A 22,273-nucleotide genomic window follows, 5' to 3' on the forward strand; every position below is an offset into this window, starting at 1 on the left:
AATGTGGAATCAACTACGTTTAATAGCAAATCTCAGACAGATTCTGTTTGACCTAATTACAGCACATTTAACAACATTGATGCCACTTTTTTCTAGAATAAATTTACTTAAATTTTTCGAAACAATTTAAATTGTTTGATTTATTCAAAAGAATTTGAACAACAACGTTGCTACAACATTCTTATTCAGACTAAAATATTGTTAATGTAATAACAGGTATTGAGATATTAAATTAAATGATTAAATAGCTTGCTTAAATCGTTCCAATTTAATATATAATTTTGTTTTCAGGTTTAGGTAACGGTGGATCAATCTTTTCAACTTCTAGCACATCTTCCCAAAGTTCAGGTGATACAAATAACGTATACGGACTCTACAGCGAACTGATGTACGTCAAAGACTACGAGCGAGAAGAAAACATCCTCACCGATCCAGTATATGAATCTCTTAGACGCAGCGATCCGGAACTAGCTGCTATTCCAAACAAAGTCAGTACTCTCGACAGAAGACTGAAGATGAAGGTATCTCGACCAAGATCTTTAGACTTATCAAATTGGTCGGTAGATTCCAGGTCCTCTAGCCTCTGTACTTCGTCTGGATCAGAAGAAAGCATGGCTATGAGGCTTAACAACATGGCGCGAAGCGTTTCAAGAAATAACTCGAATGCCTCCAGACAACTAAACGGTGTTAGTGAAACAGTTATAGAAAAAGAAACTCCGGTAGAAAAAGAGGCTGTCAGTGTAGTAAAACCAACAAATAGTAGGACATTATCTAAGAACAAAAATAATAATTTTGACAACGGTAGAAGGACTGTCATTACTTTAATGGGCGGTAGAGGTTATGTCAATTACAGACAACCTTGCTGCTCGGCAGATAAAATGAAACCCGGTATTACCGGCAAAGATGCTAATTGTAATGATGCTCATATTGTTATATGGGAATTAAAATTGTGATCTGTTTAGGACAAAAATGTTTTTATTAAAAATTATTTAAAAAATGGAGAAAGCGTTTTGTGGTCTTTGAAACGTACAAAACGAGTCAGAAAAATAGAAATATAATATATTAATAGCCAAAAGATTTTGTAATAATGTTAGCCCAATCTTATAAAGTTTTGCAAACTAGTATCGGTGTAACATGTACTTTTCTACCAAATATTTTTTATCTCATATAACTGATAATACTGTCAAGTAGAATTAGTTTTATATAATTAATTTATTAAATGGGAGATAATATTATCAATCTGTATACCATTTCTGAATATATATACCAGCCAGTTCTTGTGAGTGAATCTAACTTCTTCCTTTACTAAGTCCGAATGCGGTTTTTCCTTTTATCTTTTGTGTAATATGATTCTAATTCATTCCGTACTTAATTGTAGGTCTTTATGGATTTTTTTCCGATACATATGATTTTTTTTGGATTTATTTCTACAACAGGATCAAACGAACTGAACTGCTTTTTACGAATAATATTAATTGTTAAATAAGTGATGGATTCGAACGTTACTTGTTGGAAATTTATTTTATATAACAATGAAACCCTGAAAACTTTGTTTTCAAAACTTCCACACAATGTATTATAATATTTTATCACTATAGCTGTTTCGGCAGAGTACAAATTATGTTTGTATTTTTTAATTTTTTAATTCCCATAGATTCTAATAAAAATAGCTTAAGGCCTTTATTTTGGATGTGAAGAATTTGAAATTCGTCATTAAAATAATGATAAATCAAAAACTACATAAGAAAGCCCTGAAATTAGTATTTCCACCACCAGAGAAAAAACCCCGCACCTTCTGCTCGATTACATGTACAGGCTCGATTACATATCAACAAAAATAGACTAACACATAAAAAAGAAAAGCTTATCAGCTTTTAGAACAAACAACAACTTAGGAAAATATATTAAAAACAAGAGCCAAAATAAAAAGCACTTACACACTGGTGTGTTCAAACTTAGATGTGGCGACTGCGCCAAAACTTACATCGGTCAAACTGGTAGAACTTTTAACAAAAGGATAGCAGAGCAGAAAAGGACTTTCAATGATAGGAAAACAGATTCTAGATACGCACTTCACCTTCCAGATCATAATCTTTCTTTTAATGGCGAATTTCAAATTCTTCACATCCAAAATAAAGGCCTTAAGCTATTTTTATTAGAATCTATGGAAATTAACAGACATAATTCTGAATGATAAAACTTTAGACAAACAGTTCTCCCCTCCTCAACCTATTGAGTTAAATGCTATAAAGTATAAACACATTCCAAAAATAGAACACTTGAGAAAGGCACTGTGCCAAAACAGCTGTAATGATAAGATATAACAAATTTTGTGGAACTTTTGAAAACAAAGTTTTCAGTGTTTTATTATTATATTAATTGTTAGTGTTTAGTTAATACTTCATTTCATATGGAGTACCACTTGATATTAGGTATGCAGGTACTTATGATATATTCAAGTGATTCAGTGAGTTCGTTTTATTTTACTATTTGATAATGGACAGCCGGAGTGTGACGTCACGGCGGCCATATTGTTGTTATTACTTTCCAAACAAAGTTGAAAAGCCAGGGTTTGCCCAATCTCAAAACTTTTTAATTTCTACAAAGTTAAAATTTTGCTTCCTGGGCTGTTTTTTCTTCTTAAGTATAGTGTCTTTTACGATAATACCATTATAATTCGGTGTTATATTTCTATGAAATATAGTTTAAAAGTTTAAATTAAAGAAATTCTAACCTTACTTTATTGATACATGCATTTTATTGCTATTTTTATAAAACAACATGCTTTATTATTTACACAACCTTGTAAAATTGTTGTAGTAACTATTAGAATACTTAGATATTGCAAAACGCCGGAAGTTTATGTAAAAAAAATGAAAAAATAACGAAAAATACAAATTATCCACACTAAATAAGGTTTGTTTGGAAAGTGAAACTGACAGATGTCAATCAAAATATATGCTGCTACGCCATCACTCCGGTAATCTATTAGTTAACACGTGTTTCCTTTCGCATATATTAATCATTGCATTGTTTACACACTATACCTATATATTCAGATTCATTTTCCTTTTGTTTTTCTCTAAAAAAGATTTCTGCATTGATATTTCCATCAATATCGCTACCTAGGTAATTGTAGGTTGTGAATAGTCGAAGTTAATTTCCTTTGCGTTTTTATATTGATATTCCCTTGTTCATATCATTTTTTGTAACTTCAGTTTTTATAGAAAAGTGGACATTTTCCTTAATACAAAAATATTGCTCAAATATATCCAGATATTTCAACTTTCTGACTGATTTTTGACTCGGTTTGTACATTTAAATTAAATTTTATATATTTTTTTGATAAATTAAAAGATATTTGCAAAAACATCAGAATCAGACCGATTAAGCCTTTTTCTTAACACTTATTGAGTGCTTTTTATACGGTAACATTGTTATTGTGGATCACTTAGAGATAGAAAATCGAATAAAATAGATTCATCAAGATGTCTAATTGTTTCCAGGAATGTATTATTTCCTTTTGTTGATATAATTAATAAACATCTTAAAATCTTAAAATTTATAATGTGTCCTTCTAGAAGTTGTGCTCTAAGCCTTTGTAGGTAGGAGTATACGATCTTCATCCGTCAGTGGCACACCTAGAATATTCCTGGTGGAGGAAATTTTTTTTATGCTACCTCCATTTTGAGTCGTTAAAATTTGGTTTCTAGTTTAAAGTTTAAAATTTAAAGTACTAAAGATAGCAGTGACATTGATTCAGGTATCTGTTATCGTGCCTACCAACTAAAATCACCCTCTCAGTACCCTAAAATCACGTACCCTACTCAGAAAGTGGGATGGTCGCTGTAAGGCTGACGACATTTTTGTAACACTCCCTTCTCTTATCTATATCTTATCTCTGTCTTTGGTCCCGTTGGTGTTCCTCTTTTTCTTCTTTCTTTTTAATCACTGTTCGGATATAATTGTGAACACAATTCCATCCCTCCTTACTTCCAGTCATCTTCACGATCATCTCTCTCACAGTCACAGGGTTCATACCTATTTCTCTGTACATTCTGTTTCACTCCATTGTACATCTATTACACTCCAGCATTGTGCGAGTAGTAGTGTCGAAATATTCGTCAACAGTCATTTATCTGTATCTGTCTTTCTGAACCTATGAAGATACGCCCTAAAACAGATAATCTATCCAGTTCCTAGGCTCGAGATCAGCATCTTGGTCCACTGGGCAACATCTTCCACTCTTGTTGCATTCTTTCCATTGATCTGTCCCTTTCTTCTTTTTTTATAACTCTTGTCAAATGCTCCCTTCTCTCATAGATATGTCTCCTTTCTACTGCTAACACTTGCAGCTGTAGGGGTATGCTACTCGCAACAGACTCATTCTGTTTGTACACTGTGGTACACGTTTTGCATTTTTTGTATTGTGTGTTAAAGACAAGTTACATTTACCTACTTTTTTTACAAAGCTGGGTTTATTATTATTCCTGGTGTTTGCCAATGTCCAATTCTCAGTTTTTTACTGTCCATAAACTCACACTCGGTTAATTTCTAAATTCTATTTTCCAGTTAAGTATGTAAGGTCTTGTTTTGAGAGTGACACTATAGAGGTATAACTCTTCAAAAGAGACTTGTGTTGAGATGCTGTATTAGGAGATAGTGAATAAATGTTTTGTTCTAAATCGTTATATTTAGTATATTCTAAGGATTAACAGTACTTTGAATCCTTCCGGTATATATAATTATTGTAAAGTATATTTCGAATTAGTTTGTTGCATTACTAAGTTGGTATGCTTTGTCTGAGCAGTAACTTCTGTCTTTTATATCTTCCAAAATAGCACTTGTTATAGTCTGATAAAAAGCACCCAGTAAAAAATAAATGTGTATTTTAGATAGCTATTATAAATGTCAATATTTTTATGGCCTATGAAATATTACAATTTAGGATCTTTCTAAGTTTATTTCTTAATTTATTTTGATGTCAAACCATTTCTTAATTTATTATTTTTGAACATAATGTCATCACAATTACACAAAAAATTACCTGGACTACCCTTATTACCTTTAGATATATTTGTATATTTTATATTCAACACATGTCCCTGTTATTTTTTTAAAATAGTTGCATGTTACTATAATAAATTTATTATTGTTCACTGTGTTATATCAGAGCATATATTGAAATAAAGTGTAAAACTCATTTTATTTTTATTTTTTACCCACAAAATTTATCACCTTGACTGTGGCGGTTAAATACTTAATATACTAGTTCTTGCGTCACATGCCCCCGGAGATACGTTATGGTCTATTATGTCTGTGCGTCACATGCCCCCTATGGCATGTGTGTACAAGTAAGTACTTCATGCCCTCTAGTACAGAGAAGTATAACTTTTGCATATATTACATACAGAAAACTATTATAGAAGTATTAATCTACTTTTCTCTCAAACAGGACATGCCGCCAACATCCGGTGTAGCACAGACGGCTAAACAAATTTTCTCTTGGAGGTAATTGGATAAAATTACAAAATACTTTATATAAAAATAAACAGAACAAACGCATTTTAAAATTGATTGGTAATTTCTGCTTCTTCTTAGTAATTATGTGATTTATTAAAACAAGGCAAACAGTATTCAGGTTGACCAGGGCAATCGGAACAAGAAGTTATAATCCTATGAACTTTTTTATCCTCTTCACGGTAACTTAAACCTGAAGATTTTAATACTTGACGACAGCCTCCACATGGCTTTCGTCGTTTTCTTCCACAGGTTTGGTAAAAGTATGCACTCTTTTTTTAGAAGTGGTTTTTCTTCAGGTGATTGTATTAAATTATAAGCTAACTGACGTCCAAATTCTGTAATGCTCATTTTTGTTTCAAAGCACATATTGATTATAATTAAACTATTAACAATAGCTGTTCCGAGTATCATCTCAAATACTACTTTCCTAAAAAAAAAGTTAATAAGAAAGAGATATTAAATTTATAACTTTTTTTATAATAATGATATAATTTTTTTTCTTACCGGTACCATTTCAAGCTTCTACGTAGCACCAGACAACTACGAACACACTATGTTCGTAGTTCTCTGGTAGCACTGTATGGTAAGATAATATCTGGTCAAAATAGTCTACGCCTCTCTTTACAGAGTTAATCAATTATACATTTCGGTTTCACAATATCCTCTTTTTGCCTATTCTGCTTTTCTGTTGAAATCAACTGTTTAGTATGGGCTGGTACACTTGAAATCATTAACACAGGTCTCATATCCATCCACTTAATAATTCTTAGTCCATCTTTTTTTTTTCCAATGACCTCTGTTCGCTTCATCTTCTTGGACTGATTAAAATAGGTGGTATTCCTTTTCTGTTTCCTCTTAGAGTCCCACAGTACCTATATCGTATTTTCTGCTAACAATCTTTTAACGAGAGGTGTTCCTGAATAAAAGATATCAGCAAATAATATTTTGCCAGCTTTATCTGTAATACATTGAAGTCATTTTAGAACAACTGCTTCAGAGTGTGCTACATTAACTGGTTGTTGTTCATTTTTTCCTGTGTAAATACTTGCATTGAAAGTATAGCCTTCAGGAGAACAGAGTTTGTATAGTTTCACTCCATATTTATGAGTCTTGTTGAGGATGTACTGACGAAAATGGAGTCTCCCTTTAAATGTGGTACCTGAGTGAGACCCATTGCAATTATTACCCCTAGGAAGACTCCTATTTCAGTTTTGTTTGTGGCTGTCCATAAATATAACCTGGATTTTCGCATACTTAATTGTTGAACAGCATAAATGTTGGTTTCATTAACAATAATATCCAATATTTCATCAGTTACGAAATGACTAAAATCGTCTATTGGTTTCTGTACCGCATGTGGTTCAATACCAACTAATGTATTCTTTCTTACTACAAAATCGTCACCATCTACATCTTCTTCTAAATCACACCATTCACTATCACTATTCTCAGCACTCTGTTCATTATTATCTGATGGAACTTCCTCATATGGTGTAATAATAATTTCGTCATCACTATCAATAGAAGAATTTAAATTGAAGGATGAAGAAGATTTACGAAAATAACTTTTATCTAGCAATGAATCGTCACTGCCAAAGGGATCTTCGATACTGTCGGAATCAGTTGAAGATTGAGTTGCTGTCTGCTCATTCTGCGTATTGAGTTCATCAGCCTGTTCGTTATCCATTTCGTGTTCCATTTCTGTTCGCATAAAATGTTGTTCGTTTTCATTATTAAAATTTTCATGGCTTTCAATCAACCCTGTATTATCATGTAATTTATTTAAAATAGTATTTGTTTCAGAACTCTCTGCAAAGGTTTTATGATCACTGATTGTTTGCTCATTTGCAACTTCTATCACATTTTGTTTCAATATATCAACCATATATCTTGCCCTTTTCGACATTTTAACAAATACTGCTCACACTTCAATGAACTACAATAAACTGAAACTGAATATATACACCGACAAGCACCAAGAAGTTCAAACGAATGGCAATACCACATGCCTCCCGGGGTCTGTGACGCACAGTAACAATAAATTTTTGTTTATGTGCGGCACGTGTCTCCGAGGGCATGTCATATTACCGACATCAGTAGCGAGAATTAAAAATTTGCTATCGATAGCTATTTGTTACACTTAAAACGACCTACAAATACCATTTTTATCGTTACCGCAAGATGCGACGGTTTGACCAATATTACTACAGCACAGATGAAAAATTACGCACATGACACTGGGGATACGTGACGCAGTCAAGGTGTTAAGAAATTTTTGAAGTGAAAACATCTTTAGCGACTTTGTGCATTTTTTGGATGGGGAAAAAGCATTGAATATACGACAAATTTTTGCTACCGTGACCGCTACGCAAGTTGGTCGCAAAGTCGCACAGCTCAAGAACGGCTCCACGGATCGTGACGTATGAGATCTCGTTGTAAAGGAGATGGGGTAGCTAGTATAATAACGGAAAAATAAATTAATTCTACATCATCATAATTAATACAAATTAATTATAGAAATTCTACATCAACAAATGGTACGAATTGGATTTAGTTGTGAATTTTCTAGAAAAATAATAAAATTATATCGTAATCGAATAATTAACCTTAAAGTAAACGAGATCACACTAAGCGAAATCCAAAACGCAATGAAAAAGATGAAAACAACAAAGCACCAGGAGAAGATGGAGTCGTAATAGAAGCTATAAAGATGAGCGGGCCTTTTTCAACCAAATAAAAATTCTGTTTAACCTATGTCTAACAGATTGTTGCATACCGGAAACATGGAACAATGCAGTAACAATTTTACTACACAAGAAAGGAGACCCCTAGGGCGCACCTAGAAAACTATAGACCAATCAGCTTATTGAACAACATCTATAAAATGTTTACCCGAATAATTACGACAAGACTAGAAAAAAAGTTGGATTTCTACCAGCCCCGAGAACAAGCTGGCTTCCGCTCAAATTTCGGAACAAACGATCACCTACAAGCAGTAAAAACCTTAATAGAAAAATCGATAGAATATAACAGATCACTGGTACTTATCTTCGTAGACTTTCACAAAGCCTTCGATACCGTGGAATTAGACAGCATTATAACTGCTCTAAACAATAATAGAATAGACTCCCGGCTTACAAAGTTAGTACAAATATTGTACCAAAACGGCACAATGCGTGTAAAACTATATGATACCAGCTTCTTCTTCTTAGAGTGCCATATCCCTACGGAACGTCGGCGACTACCATGCTTATAATATTTTTATACTGATCTCGGTCTTGCGCTACGTGTAGCAAATGATACCAGCAGAGAACCTCATATAAACCGAGATGTGAGACAGGGTGGCACTCTCTCACCTAAATTATTTATAACGGTCCTCGAATACGCCTTTAAAATGCTAAAGTGGGAATATAGAGGAGAATAAAAATAGATGAAGAAATGCTTAATCATCTGCGTTTTGCCGACGACATAGTACTTATTACCGAAGATCTGGGTGAAGCACAACAAATGATACAAGAATTAGAAAACGTATCTTCAACAATAGGTCTAAAAATGAACATGAGTAAGACCAAATTTATGACAAATTTAGTTCCCAGCGAACACCTAATCATCCAAAATCAAGTGGTAGAATTGACAGAAAAGTACATATATCTTGGTCATGAAATCAGAATAGGCAAGGACAACGAGACCTGAGAATTTCAACGACGAATAACACTGGCTTGGGCGGCGTATGGTTCACTAAGAGACATCTTTAAGAGCAACATCCCGATAGCTATGAAACGGAAGACATTTGACCAATGCGTTCTTCCTATTATGACATACGGAGCAGAAAACTCACTCTCACTAAAACAACAGCACTAAAAATGCGAGTGGCACAAAGGCGCAAGGAAAGATCAATTCTCGGCGTGACAAAAAAAGACAAAATAAGGAACCAAGACCTAAGGAAAAGAACAGGTATCACTGATGTCGTCGAACGTATAGTCAAGCTAAAATGGAATTGGGCAGGTCGCATAGTGACTCTAAAAGACTCAGGATGGACCAGAAAACTAATTGACTGCCGCCCAAGAGAAGACAAACGCAGCAGAAGACGACCACACTGGAAGTACGACATTAAACGAATACCAAAGAAATGGCAACAAGACGTACATAACTGTGAAGAGTGGAAACGGGAAAAATGGGATATGCCTATGTCCAGCGGTGGACAGAAGTGGTGAAAGTAAACAAGGAAATTTTAGATATAAAAACAGGTCTGAGGTTACCTCAGGGCAGCGTTTTAAGTCCTATATTGTATACAATCTATACCTTCGGCCTAGAAAAGCTAACAGACAAATTCAAGGACATTAATATTAATAAACTGGAATATGCTACGTATTTAGCATATGTAACTAATGTATATGCACTTACATTGACAATTTTGATCTCGAATCTCGTTACAGTTCTTTAACACTTTCGCTGCTGACTTATATGATAGATGAGTTGCCGGGTGCGGCATTTTTTTTCTAAAAATTTTAATATTTTGGGCTTTATAATTGCTTTAGTACTAAACTGAAGCCCATATATAGAGAGTTTAGTTGTTTTTTATAAATGTCATGCATGAGTGTCGGGCGCACCTAGGTATCAATTTTTTGCCATGTGCTGACTGACACGCATGCGTGTCAATATATTTTTTACTACTTTAAAAGTTTATTGAAGACAATTTTAAGAAAACTAAGTAAAAACAATTAAAACAAAACAAAAAGTAATACAAACTTAAACACTAGATAAACAATAAAAAAAACTTCAAATTCATAACATACATAACTACGTAATTTGTTTATATGTATAACACAAAATGTTGCACTATTGATGGTAATCGTTAAAACATTCGACGCATAATCCGGGCTCTTTTGTACATTGTTGGCAGTGGTAAAGCGTCATTTTACAGATTTTCTTGCCAGAGCACACTCTACATCGCTTTCTTACTGTTTTTCCTTGGCCAAAATTTTGGTAATAATGTGGACTGTTTTAATTGTCGGCCTCAGCTTGCTATTCATCCCAAAGTTTATTAGTTTTTCCAAAACTGACAGTCGGTAGTCATAAAGGCTCATCGGACGTAAAACAAATTGTTTATGTAACAAGTACGAATTCATTAGCATCAAGTGTATGTAATGTATGCCCAACTTCTTGTACCACCTTAATGATTTTCTTTCACAGGGTAGTAAGAGTTTAGTTGGTATTGCCGATCGACACCCACCATGTTTTCCAGGATAATAAACAGCAGACATTTTATTATTGAAGAACGTTATTATAGGTCGTACTTTGTACAATCGATCTTGAACTTCTTCTCCACTGGCTGGGTTTCTAGCAAAATGTAAGCACCTCATTATGATAAGGAAACTATTCTTACTCATATGCTCCGAAAAACATTTTAAATTAAATAATGGATGAGATTTCCAGTAATCATTAAGTCTATTTAATTTGATGGTTCCAGTGTGAATCAATAGTGCAACAAATTTTAACATTTCTTCTCGTGAAACTGGCTTCCACTTTGTAATTCTTGATTTTTCTCGTATATGTTTAGAAAGGAATATCTCTTCTTTCCTCCCCGTCCTCCTCATCCGTAGATTCATATAACAAAGCTAACATCTCACTTTCACTTAGTTTATTAGGATTTTTCACCAGTACTTTACGTTTTTTTACATTTTGAAGGTCCCGGTATAGGGTCCGCCATTTTAATAAGACAAAACGGTCTATACGCTAACGTAACAAAATAAATAAGCCGACAACCAACCTTCCATTGCAACAATACATTCACACTGCTCGAATTCTTTGAACGTGTGTCTGACTTGACCGCGCTAATTTGTATCCCCTACTCTAGCATGTCCAAATGCCGAATGCCGCGAATGCCGTCTCATTGGGAAATTCTGAAAACGGCAAACATATTTTAAATACTTTGTTCCTTGGTAACACGCTAACAAGATGTGAACTATCTGCTGCATACGCTGTATTTATAATGATCTGTTAAATTTAACTGGTCAGATGTCACGCAAGTATGTCGTCAGCACCTGGCAAAATAACTTAAAGTCACGCATGCGTGACATCAGCAGTGAAAGTGTTAAACCAATTTTTCAAAATAAAATTTCAAAACAAAATTGAAATAATGTATATTCGCCCGGAAACAAACAGTTCCCAATCAGATTTTATTTATTACAAGAGCATAGTTTTCCCGGTATTTCTCACGTTATATACCTAGGAGTAACAATTGATAGACAATTAGTCTGGAAAGAACAAATAGAAAGAATATTATAAAAGCAGAGAAAGGATTAAATATATTAAAAGCTGCATGTTCTTACAGCTGATCTCTGATTCATTATCTTTGGTAATGATCCACTCCGGTTACATTGCTGTTCTTTGTATAGTTGTCTATAAAAACTCTCTATCGTGTTCATAATTTGAACTCTATCCTCAATGATTTGCCCCTGTTCATTTCTTAATTTGTGGACGTTTTCTCTTCCAATGGACATGCTCTGTCTGAGTACTTTTAAGCTATTGTTTTCTTCTATTACTCTAGTTATTTCCATCGTATTGTATCGTCTCAAATCTTTTCTAACTTCCTTTCTAACCTTCTAACTTCGTTTTCTTCTTTCCTCTAGAAGATGTCTTGTATTGTGGCTTAATTTTTTGTTATTGTTTTCAGGAAGAGGACAGTATTTCTTTTCAGCTTCTTTCAATATTTGAGTAATATTATTGTTCATTTCATTAATGCTGATATTCTCTAAGTCGTGTGTATCCAAACTAGTCTTAATATTTTCTTCGTAAAGTGTTATATCTTCTGGGAACAGCCACCTTCCACTTTTCTTTTTGAGGATCATTTTTGTTCTTTCAACTTCGGTGTTAAAAGTGGTTTTTGCTCTAATTAGTCTATGGTCGCTCCCTGTTGAAAATTTATTCAATACTGTTACATCCTGAACAATATCTTTCCGATTTGATATTATGAAATCAATCTCATTTTTTGTTCTTTGGTTCGGACTCTTCCATGTCCACTTACGTTGGGGTTTCTTTCCGAAGAATAAGTTCATCACAAAAAGATTTTCCTGATGTAAGAAGTCAAGAAGCCTGTTACCTCTCTCATTTCTCTCACCAAATCCAAAGTTTCCCATAGTTCCCCAAGTTTTCTGCATCATCTTGTTTGAATCCCAATTTGGCGTTAAAATCTCCAATTATCAATGTGTAAAGTGTTTTTGAAGTTTGTATAGCTGCTCTGATATCTTCATAAAATTGATCAACTTCCTCATCCGGGTGGCTCGTAGTTGGTTCATAAGCCTGTATAATTTTCAGTTTGTATCTTGGGTTTAATTTAAAAATAAGATAGATGACTCTGGTACATATACTTTTAATTGTGATTATGTTTGGTACCCATTTTTTATGGATTAAAAAACCCACTCCTCCAACAAATGAATCTTCGTTTCCTCTGAAATGGAACATATTTCCAGACTTAAGTATTATTTGATCTTCTTTTCGACGCCTAACTTCACTTATACCGATTATATCCCATTTTATGTATTGTAGTTCATTCTCCAGTTCTATCATTGATGCTTCTGTTGATAAAGTTTGTACATTGTAGGCGCATATATGCATTTGTCGTTTGTTTTGGTGGCCTGATCTCTTCCGGTGATTCTTAGCACCCTCTGCTCCAACACTGTTCTGACCGCCACATTGGTCAGGGAAATTGGAACCGCCGGGGACTGAGGGCCGTACACTTGATGTATCCATCATGAGGGGAAATTTGGCCTTGAAACGCCGCGCTGGCCAAGCGTGTTGGCGAGTTTTATAGTTGAAGTAGAAGGAAATATAGTGACCCGTCTGCCTTCGGAAAGCTAATCGCCATTCGGGGTCGGAAGAAACGAGAGTTAGCCTAGAGGCTGATGGGAAAGATTAAAGACATTTCACTCAAGACAAGTTGAAAAAGAGTAAAATGTGAAGGCCCTTATGATCCGCCAGGTACAAGCAAAGAATATAGACGCATATACGTCTATATTCTTTGGTACAAGCCTCTCCCCTACATAAAGAGAGAACTTAAAGATGCGCAATGGATAATTCAGTTCATATTTTTCAGTTCTATAAAAATAAAGATAAATGTTGTTTACGATCAATCCTAACTGATAAGCTAAACCACAGAATAAATAACAACAATTGTTATTATTCTGTGGCTAAACGTTCAAATTACATGTTTCAAATCCTTCTGTAAATTGCAGTACTTATCAATGTTTTCATGATAATTAATAATTACAGTGTTAATTTTTAACATAAACAAACTGGAGATCAAGAATTTAATTTATTTTGCAGCTTTGGAAACATAATTTGTTTGGTAAATATTTATCTTATCTTATCTTATACCATTGTTCATTTAAACAATGCTTATACATACTAATTTATTTAAAAGGACATCAGTGACATCTGACATCTGGACAAAGGATCAATGACACTGATGCCTTAATAATTATTATTTTAAAATATAAAACAATAAATAACAAAAAACGACGAACAATATATCAAATCACGGCAGTTTCTTTAAAACAAAAATCTGAAATACGAGATTTTGAGTAAAGAACCGAAACGTGAACAATTTGTACATTAAATTTATTCCCAACCAAACCTTTTGATAAAAATCAGAATTTGTCGTTTGTAAACTGCATTTTCTGTGATACTGGTTGTCTATAACTCTACCAGTTGCATGCAGATTACATCAATACGTGCCCACCCTACTAACGATAACTTTACGATCGACCCAAGAACTTCACTTCTTTGTCCCTTGCTGGCAGCACTCACCAGTCAGTAGACATTTCAGCTTGACGTATTTTGGTCCAGATTGCGCTTCGGCTTTTTCTTCTAAATAAATAACAAGTCTTGTGTCGGTACTATTGAAAAAACTGTGGTGTTATTGTTGTTTATTAGCGAACAGTCCCGCAAATTGTTTCGGTGACAAGTGTTGTTAATCTGAACACTTACCTTATCTTATCAGTGTTTAGACGGTGCTTTTTATGTTTATTGATTTAACCATGTCCTATTACAATGGGTGAGTGAACTTTATCTAATCAATTTGATTAAAGGGATTCTGTCACAAGCATTTTAATTGTTCAGATATGTTATCTATTAAAACTGTTTAAATAAAAGTTTTACATTTTACCTGAAATATTGATAACAGAGTAACACAACAGACTGTCATTAGTAGGTACATAAGTAGGTATTGTCAAAGTTTAATCAAACCAGGATCTTGTGAAGTACAAAACGTGATCTTTATTTAATAGATAAATGTTTACCAATGAGTAATCCTGATAAATATTCGTGTTTATGTTACTGAATCATCCACTTAATAAAATTGTCTTTGTAACCCACATCAAGATAGGTTATTATTTATATAATTAATGTATTTGTTTTATTCTTCATTTAGATATTACCAAAAATTTTATTTTTAACATTTTCCTACTAATTTAAACCTCTTTACTCTTTAAAGGTAAAAAGTAAAGTCCTTTTACCTTTTACATAATGTTCTAGTATTGCTTCCATGTGTCATTTCGTTTTCATGCAAGAAGTCCATTTTGTAGGTCACCATGTAAAATGTCATTAAAATCTTGTTTTCATTGCGGCAGGTGAACACTAGTTTCACAACCCAAATATAAAATGTTTTTATTTTTAGTACACTTCAAGCTGATTGGCTAAACTTGTATTAGTAAGCAATTAATATTAATTAATTTTGAATCAGAGGTTTATTTATACTTGTGGTAAACAATAAATTACGTGGAAAATAAAATTCCATTCATGTTAAATCATTTATTCAGGATATGGGTTAAGATACAATGACGAATAGGAAAGGGTGGGCGTAGGTAGATATGATTAAAATATCGTAATATATCGTCGGTATACTGCGAAAACCAAGTAAATGTCGGAATACCGAAATCGAGAAAAAACGTTTTTAAAGTTTAGTTTTATATTGTGAATTAAGCATACAGCTTGTTTTTGATATTAGGTATTCTATGGAAAGATGCATATATCTGAAATGATATTCTATCATTAGTTTGAAAAAGTTGAGACACCTATCTGACTAATCCTAAATTTAAGTTGGAAATGCTATCACTTACCTGGTTTTACCTGTAAATCTAAATAAATCAATTACTCTTCAAATAACATATTTAACACAAATATAATAAACCAAGTATATTATTGTCCAGTTTTGTGATCGAGATATAAGGCTTTTACTAGGTAATAGCAATGTTTTAAGGTATTAGTCGATATTTAGGACATTTAACTGGTTTTCCCTGAAAATTTTAATAACAGCTGTGTGTAGTTATAGTTATTATTTATATGAATGACAGGCAGTTTTATAGAAAAAATCAAATTTATTTCGAATATAATAATAACAGTATTATTATTATGAGGCTTCCTCGTCCGATTCGTCACTGAAAACAGGCTCTGGCAAGATGTCTGTTACATCATTTCCCGTTTTCAAATTACGATACCACCCGTGATATTCCTCCGGTATCACTCCCTTATCAAATAGCTGTACCAAATCTCTCTTTTTTGCTATGCTAATTGTGCAAATGTGCATCATAAAGTCGCTTAAGTTCTTCAAGATTGCTTGAATTAGTTGATAACTTGGCGTGCTTTTTTCTTGTTAACTGCCGTGCAGTATTAGTATTAGTAAGGAAATAATTGGAAGCTTTTTGATATGTCATAATTAAAATAGATCCTGTTTGTCTCTTCTTTCACCAATCTCATTCTTTTTATCTTCAACCACATTATTTTTTCGCCGTTTTGGTCTTTTGTCCGGTTTTTAATTAAAGTGTGTGATAAGTTTTTTAAATTATAAAAGTCGTAGTATTTAAATTCTTTACATTTGTATGGTTCTATACATACTTTTTTATCATCAACCTTGATATTTTTATTTCCTCTTGCATTTTGAAAAACAGACAAGTAATCTGGCATCCCATAGTCTGGCATCTGTGTTTTTTAGCGGTTTCGTTACTACTCTGCATAGAGTCAACTTCCATATAGGAATGTCCAGACTCTAAAAATTTGCGTTCAATAATATTTAAACGGATTCTGTCCTCTGCAGGTATCAGAAAATAAACTTATTTTACTTACATATTCTGGAATTTTGATAAGTAGTGGAGCATAATGCTTTCTATTTCAGAACTTCCTTGTCTACCGTTAATTTCTGACCAGTCAAAACAGTAAGCTGCATTTGGTAATGCGCCTTCATATACACGCAAATTGTAGACACATAATTTTCGAGAATAATATAGTTTTCCAGTCAATCCACTTGGAATTTGTAGTAAGTACGGCCTGTAGATCGAAAGTAACTGAAACAAAATCCCGTTGTTCATTAGATATTTTCTTATCATTTTGTTTTTGAAGATTACATACTTCTTTTCTTTTCTGATGTTCTTTGTAACTGTCTTCTAAATCCGATTTGTCAGTTGGATTAGCCCTATCATATTTATTACAAACTAAACATTGATCTTTTTTAGCAACAAAAAAGCTTAAATTATAGTCGTTAGAAAATATTCTTCGATATGTAATTTCGCTAACACCTTCCAGTTTCTTCTGCTCATAGTCATTTATAAAAAGTTGGTACATTTTTCTTATACTTAAATATTTGTCCAAATATCTACGCTTTGAACTTTGGCGAATATAATGTGGGCCCATGGTTGGAAAAGATTCAATATGAGCTTTCACGATTTTTCGGGTTTTACTGCTTGTTTTATTTGGCGGTGTATGCTTGCCTCTTTTATCAGTATCTGCATAACAGCCTTGAATATCAGTTTTTCTTACAACATCTTGTATTAACGACGGTGATATACAAAGTGTCTTACAAAGAAATTTCTCACATACCTTTATGTCTTGACCATTCAAAGAAAAGTAACACTTTTTGGAAAATGCACGTGGTTTTTTAAACTTCAACGAACTGCAACGACTCTCTTTGGTGGCTCCGTTTTAATACCTGTAATAAGAAAATGTTTCTGGCCTATATATTCTAACTTTCAATAATCACGACATAGTCTTTGTCTGTAATCTTCGCTGAAATAACTGGCACATTTGTAAAAGCACTCTGAACAATTAACTGGTTTTGGCATTGCTGGTCTATAGTCTTTTTTTTATCTTATAAGGCAAACCCTCAACACGCCTCCTTTTTGCGACATTTATTACCCAATCTTTGGGGTTAGCTATTCTCCAACGTTTTGGTGGACGTACGTCTTTGTCAAGAAGTAGATTTAATATCCAACTAGCTATTTCAGTTGACACTAAATTGTTCGTGGGTGCACCTATTTCAGTATCTTTTTTCTCATCATTTAGGCTATCAAAGTGTGTAAATCATATAGACTTCCTAGAGAGAGCGATCCCTCTTCACTTGGCTGATATGTGGGGTCTACATCTGAAAAGTCACTATCAAAAATGGATTCCATCATTGAGACTATATTGTTCTCAGAATCATCAAGAATTGAACTGCTGTCTTCAGTTATTCTATCTGTGTATGTGTTATAAAGATCATTTATGGGTTTAGCTTAGTAACCATTTCTAAATTTTAACTCAACCCGTTTTCAGGTAGAATGAAGTAAGTGTACTTAAAGGTTTTTACTAGTCGATTTGAAAAAGAAATTTTAATAAATCATACATGTAAAATGTATTAAAGACACTTATCACCTTTTTACTGAATATGGTTTGCAGTAGTAGAAATATATTGTTGTCCGGCATAATAATATATGTGGGCTTACTTTGTTTTACATGCAACAGAACTTTAATTTTATGGAAGTAAGTAGCGATATATTGTTTTATTTGAAAATGAAAAGTTAATTAGGTGTAACTTATTTGTTTATTACACAAATTATCTGCTGAATGGTAAGTCGTATCATTTATTGGGTTTTACCTGTATGTAGAGCGGAAAAAGCTGAGAATTTTGGTATACTTAACTCAATATTTTAAAATTTGTCATTTACCTGGTTTTCGTAGTATACCGACGATATTTTCTTAAGACAAATGAACTTATCTTGGTTCAAAAACTTATCTTTATCATCCTTTTGGATGTTCTAATGTGACTTTCTAGTCCTTTAGTCCAGTGGCGGATAGACGGGGGACGAGGAAATTTCCCCCTTCCACAACAAAGTCCAAAATTTAAGAAAAATACTTATTGAAATGTTGAAATTGTTAAAACATAAAAATATATTAGCTGATATTAAATTTAAACCACAGACAGGCACAGTGGCGCACCCAGAATTTTTTCCTGTGGGGGGGGGGGATTTGGTTGTGCACTTTAAAATTTATTGAGTAACAGTGTCGGAATAGTTGGGGGACCCCCCTACGCGACAGACAAATTAAATCCAATAAAACCCCTAGTTAGGAAGTTAGGAAGAGTAAAGGAACTTAATGCATATAAGTTATTATTTGTCTTTTGTGTAGTTTGAATTTATCTTTTTTATGTCCTTTGGCTGCTGTCTAATTGGAAGGTCCCCCTACTCTCCAAGGCAAATTCATGCAGTGGTACCTCTACATACGAGTGTAATAAGTGTTTTTAAATAAGAAAAATGTATTAAAAGAAGAAACATTTAGTTATAAGTAACACAAAATACATATATATTCTGTAAAAACTTAAGAAAAAGTGAAGTGCTTACGGAAGCGCTTAATTTTCGTCAGTGGGCTTTGCTTTTTTCGCTACACTTTGCTCATTTTCATCTGCAGATCGTTTAAAAAAAATTTCCAAGGAGGTTTGTTTCTTACTCCCTTTCAGAATATTGCGAAAATGTGTTAGGCAATTTTTGTTGAACAACATCGATGCACGATTAGTTGTAACTTTTTCGGTGTCATTTTTATCCACAAATTATGCAACTTTCTCCCACATTCCCAGGATCTCCTTTATATCTCTTGTAGAGACAACGTCTTCCAATTCTGGCTCCTCTTCAAAACTAATTTTTCGTTGAACCAAGTTCCAAGTTCCAAGTTCCAAGTTCCAAGAACCAAGTTTTTAGTTTACCTCTGCACGGCTTCATTTTTAAGTCAGTTATAATTCAAACTCAGAATAGCTATTAATTTTATATGCATGTATTTTGCTTTAAAAGCAGATTTTGATGAGATTTGTATACTTATACCTTTCACACGGTATAATATTAACGAAAATATTGAAAGTGATAAGAAACGTGAGAAACGCAATGTAATCAATACCCAAATTACAAATTAAATGAGTCATATACATAATATCCTTTTTTCATATCTGCTTCAGTCTTTTCGCTAGTCAATTTCACTGATAAGAACTGTACCTAATCAGTTAAGTCAAACGTTAGGTTCATCTTTAAAATGAATAAAATTGTGAGTATCAAAAAGATCACTATTTGATAGGGAACCACAGGTATAACATTTGACTTGTCTTTTTTATTCCAGCGGTAGATAAATGTATGTGTGGAGACCAGGAAATTCCTAAAGATTGGAATAAATCTTATATAAGCTCCATATATAAGAGAGGGAATAAAAGAGACTGTTCCAATTATAGAGGTATTAGTGTGACGAGCTCTGTGGGCCGGTTGTACGGCAGAATATTAAAGAAGAGGGTTGAAAGACACATACAAGATATTGAAGAACAAAGCGGCTTTCGTACCGGGAGATCCTGCCGTGATAATATATTTATCCTACGACAAATAATTGAAAAGCGTGTCGAAAGAAGTAGAGAGACCCATTTGGTATTTATAGACCTTGAGAAAGCATATGATAGTGTCCCGTTAAAGAAAATGTTTGAGGTCCTCAAAAGGTCCGGATTGGATTCGACGTATATCCGAGCGATATATAAATTGTACGAAAATGCAGTTAGTTGTGTAAAAATTGGAACCAGAACCTCAAATGAATTTAAAGTCACTAAAGGCCTAAAGCAAGGATGCTGTTTGTCACCGACACTCTTTAAAATATACGTCCAAGAAGCATTGAGGAATTGGAGAAATAAATGTAGATTTATGGGCATTGAAGTGGGACAAGAAACTCTGTATACATTGTTGTTTGCAGATGATCAGGTGGTGGTTGCAACCGATTAGGAAGATATAAATTATATGAATCGAAAATTATTTGAGGAATATGCCGAATGGGGGCTTACTGTAAACATAAGCAAAACAGAATATTTAAAAATTGGAGGAAATACCACAGATCTGAGGCTTGAAAACGCAGTCATAAAAGGCTGCAACCAGTATAAATATCTAGGAAGCATCATATCAGCAGATGGCAGAGTTAAGATAGATGTACAAAACCGAATAACCCAAGGGAAAAAATGCATCCGAATACTGAATTCATTACTGTGGTCTAATAAAATAAAGATGCATACCAAACTTCGCGTATACAGAGCAATTGTAGAACCAATTACCACATATGGTGCCGAATGTTGGACGATGACAAAGAATGAACGAGATAAAGTAGACGTTGTGGAAATGGATTATCTTAGAAGGTCATGTCGAGTATTGAGAATGGAAAGAATCAGGAATGAGGAAATACGAAACTGTACAGAAATTAGAGATACTCTTTCAGATAGAATACAAAGAAGGCAATTACAATTGTATGGTCACGTGATGAGAATGGAGGAGCGGTGGCCAAAGAAAGCCTTAATGTATGTTCCGCCAGAAAGAAGGAAAAGGGGAAGACCACCAAATTCCTGGAGAAGAGAAATTACAAAAACAATGCAATCTAGAGGCTTAGAAGAGGGAGATTGGAGAGATAGGAAAAGATGGATGCTGAAATGCGGGAAGCGGCAATCGCCGTAGGACCCCCGTTATATGATGATGATGATAATAATTTTTTTTATGTGATTTTAATAAATACAAAAATTTTCTCAAAAATTGACTTGTCTGCTTATGTTCGTCGACCACACAATTATGGTGCCAAAAACTGCCTCAACATACCCTCCAATAAGTCTTCTATTAATTCTCGCAAAGCTTTTTGAAAAGATCCTTACGATTAGATTCGAACCTATTGTCTTGGAACATAACTTAATACCAAACTACCAATTGGGCTTCAGGCAAAAACATGGTGCCACCGAGCAAATACATAGAGTAGTCAGAACAGCTAGAGATGCCTTTGAAAACAGCTCTCCTACTGTATACCTGTCTTCTTAGATGTCTTGCAGGCATGTGCCAAGTTCTGGCATGATGGTCTAATTTCCAAAATCAAGTCACAGCTACCTCATCTTACACCCAAAATTATACAGTCGTATATAACAGATAGATCGTTCTTAATTAATCATGGCGAAGCTTGAACTCCCCTATATCCGATCCCGGCAGGAGTCCCACAAGGTAGTGTGCTTGATCCAACCCTATAAATACTGTACACAGCTGACATCCCTACCACAAATATTACTACGATTGCTACGTATGCAGAGGATATCGTCATAATGGCCACTCATGTGAATCTAAGATTAGCATCCAGAAATTTGCAAAACTTACATCATCTTCACATTAAAAAAAGAGAACTGACCTCAGGTATCTATAAACCGAAAATTTCTACCTGCTAGGAACGATGTCAAACATCTAGGTATCCACATAGACAATCATCTAATTTGGGGAAACATATATGGTCCAAGCGACTGCAACTGGGCATGCTTTACAAAAAAAATGTGCTGGTTTATGAATGGGAAGTCAAAATTAACTTCTTCTCTATAAGACAATACTACGGCCAGTTATACAAATTTGTAAAGACTATAAAGATTTCAATCCAAAGTCCTTCGTGATATCTGTAATGCCCCATGGTA

The 22,273-nt window shown here is 33.8% G+C and overlaps 2 protein-coding genes across 6 annotated transcripts in view; both read left to right on the top strand.

Annotated features, from left to right (window-relative positions):
- The window catches only part of LOC140444943 (rho guanine nucleotide exchange factor 10), an 807,510-nt gene extending 802,307 nt beyond the window's left edge, over positions 1-5,203 (top strand). For all 5 annotated transcript variants that reach the window (XM_072536652.1, XM_072536653.1, XM_072536654.1 and 2 more), the window contains one exon: positions 292-5,203. In XM_072536652.1, the coding sequence (XP_072392753.1) occupies positions 292-953 (662 nt within the window). In that variant the 3' untranslated portion in view covers positions 954-5,203. The remainder of the gene's footprint in view (positions 1-291) is intronic.
- An 8,796-nt stretch (positions 5,204-13,999) lies between these two features.
- Positions 14,000-22,273, top strand: part of LOC140444956 (transmembrane protein 47) — a 635,087-nt gene continuing 626,813 nt past the window's right edge. The window contains exon 1 of the mRNA XM_072536682.1: positions 14,000-14,578. Coding sequence (XP_072392783.1) covers positions 14,544-14,578 — 35 coding nt within the window. The 5' untranslated portion in view covers positions 14,000-14,543. The remainder of the gene's footprint in view (positions 14,579-22,273) is intronic.

The sequence above is a fragment of the Diabrotica undecimpunctata genome, chromosome 7 (genome assembly GCF_040954645.1).
Source record: "Diabrotica undecimpunctata isolate CICGRU chromosome 7, icDiaUnde3, whole genome shotgun sequence".
Lineage (NCBI taxonomy): Eukaryota > Metazoa > Arthropoda > Insecta > Coleoptera > Chrysomelidae > Diabrotica > Diabrotica undecimpunctata.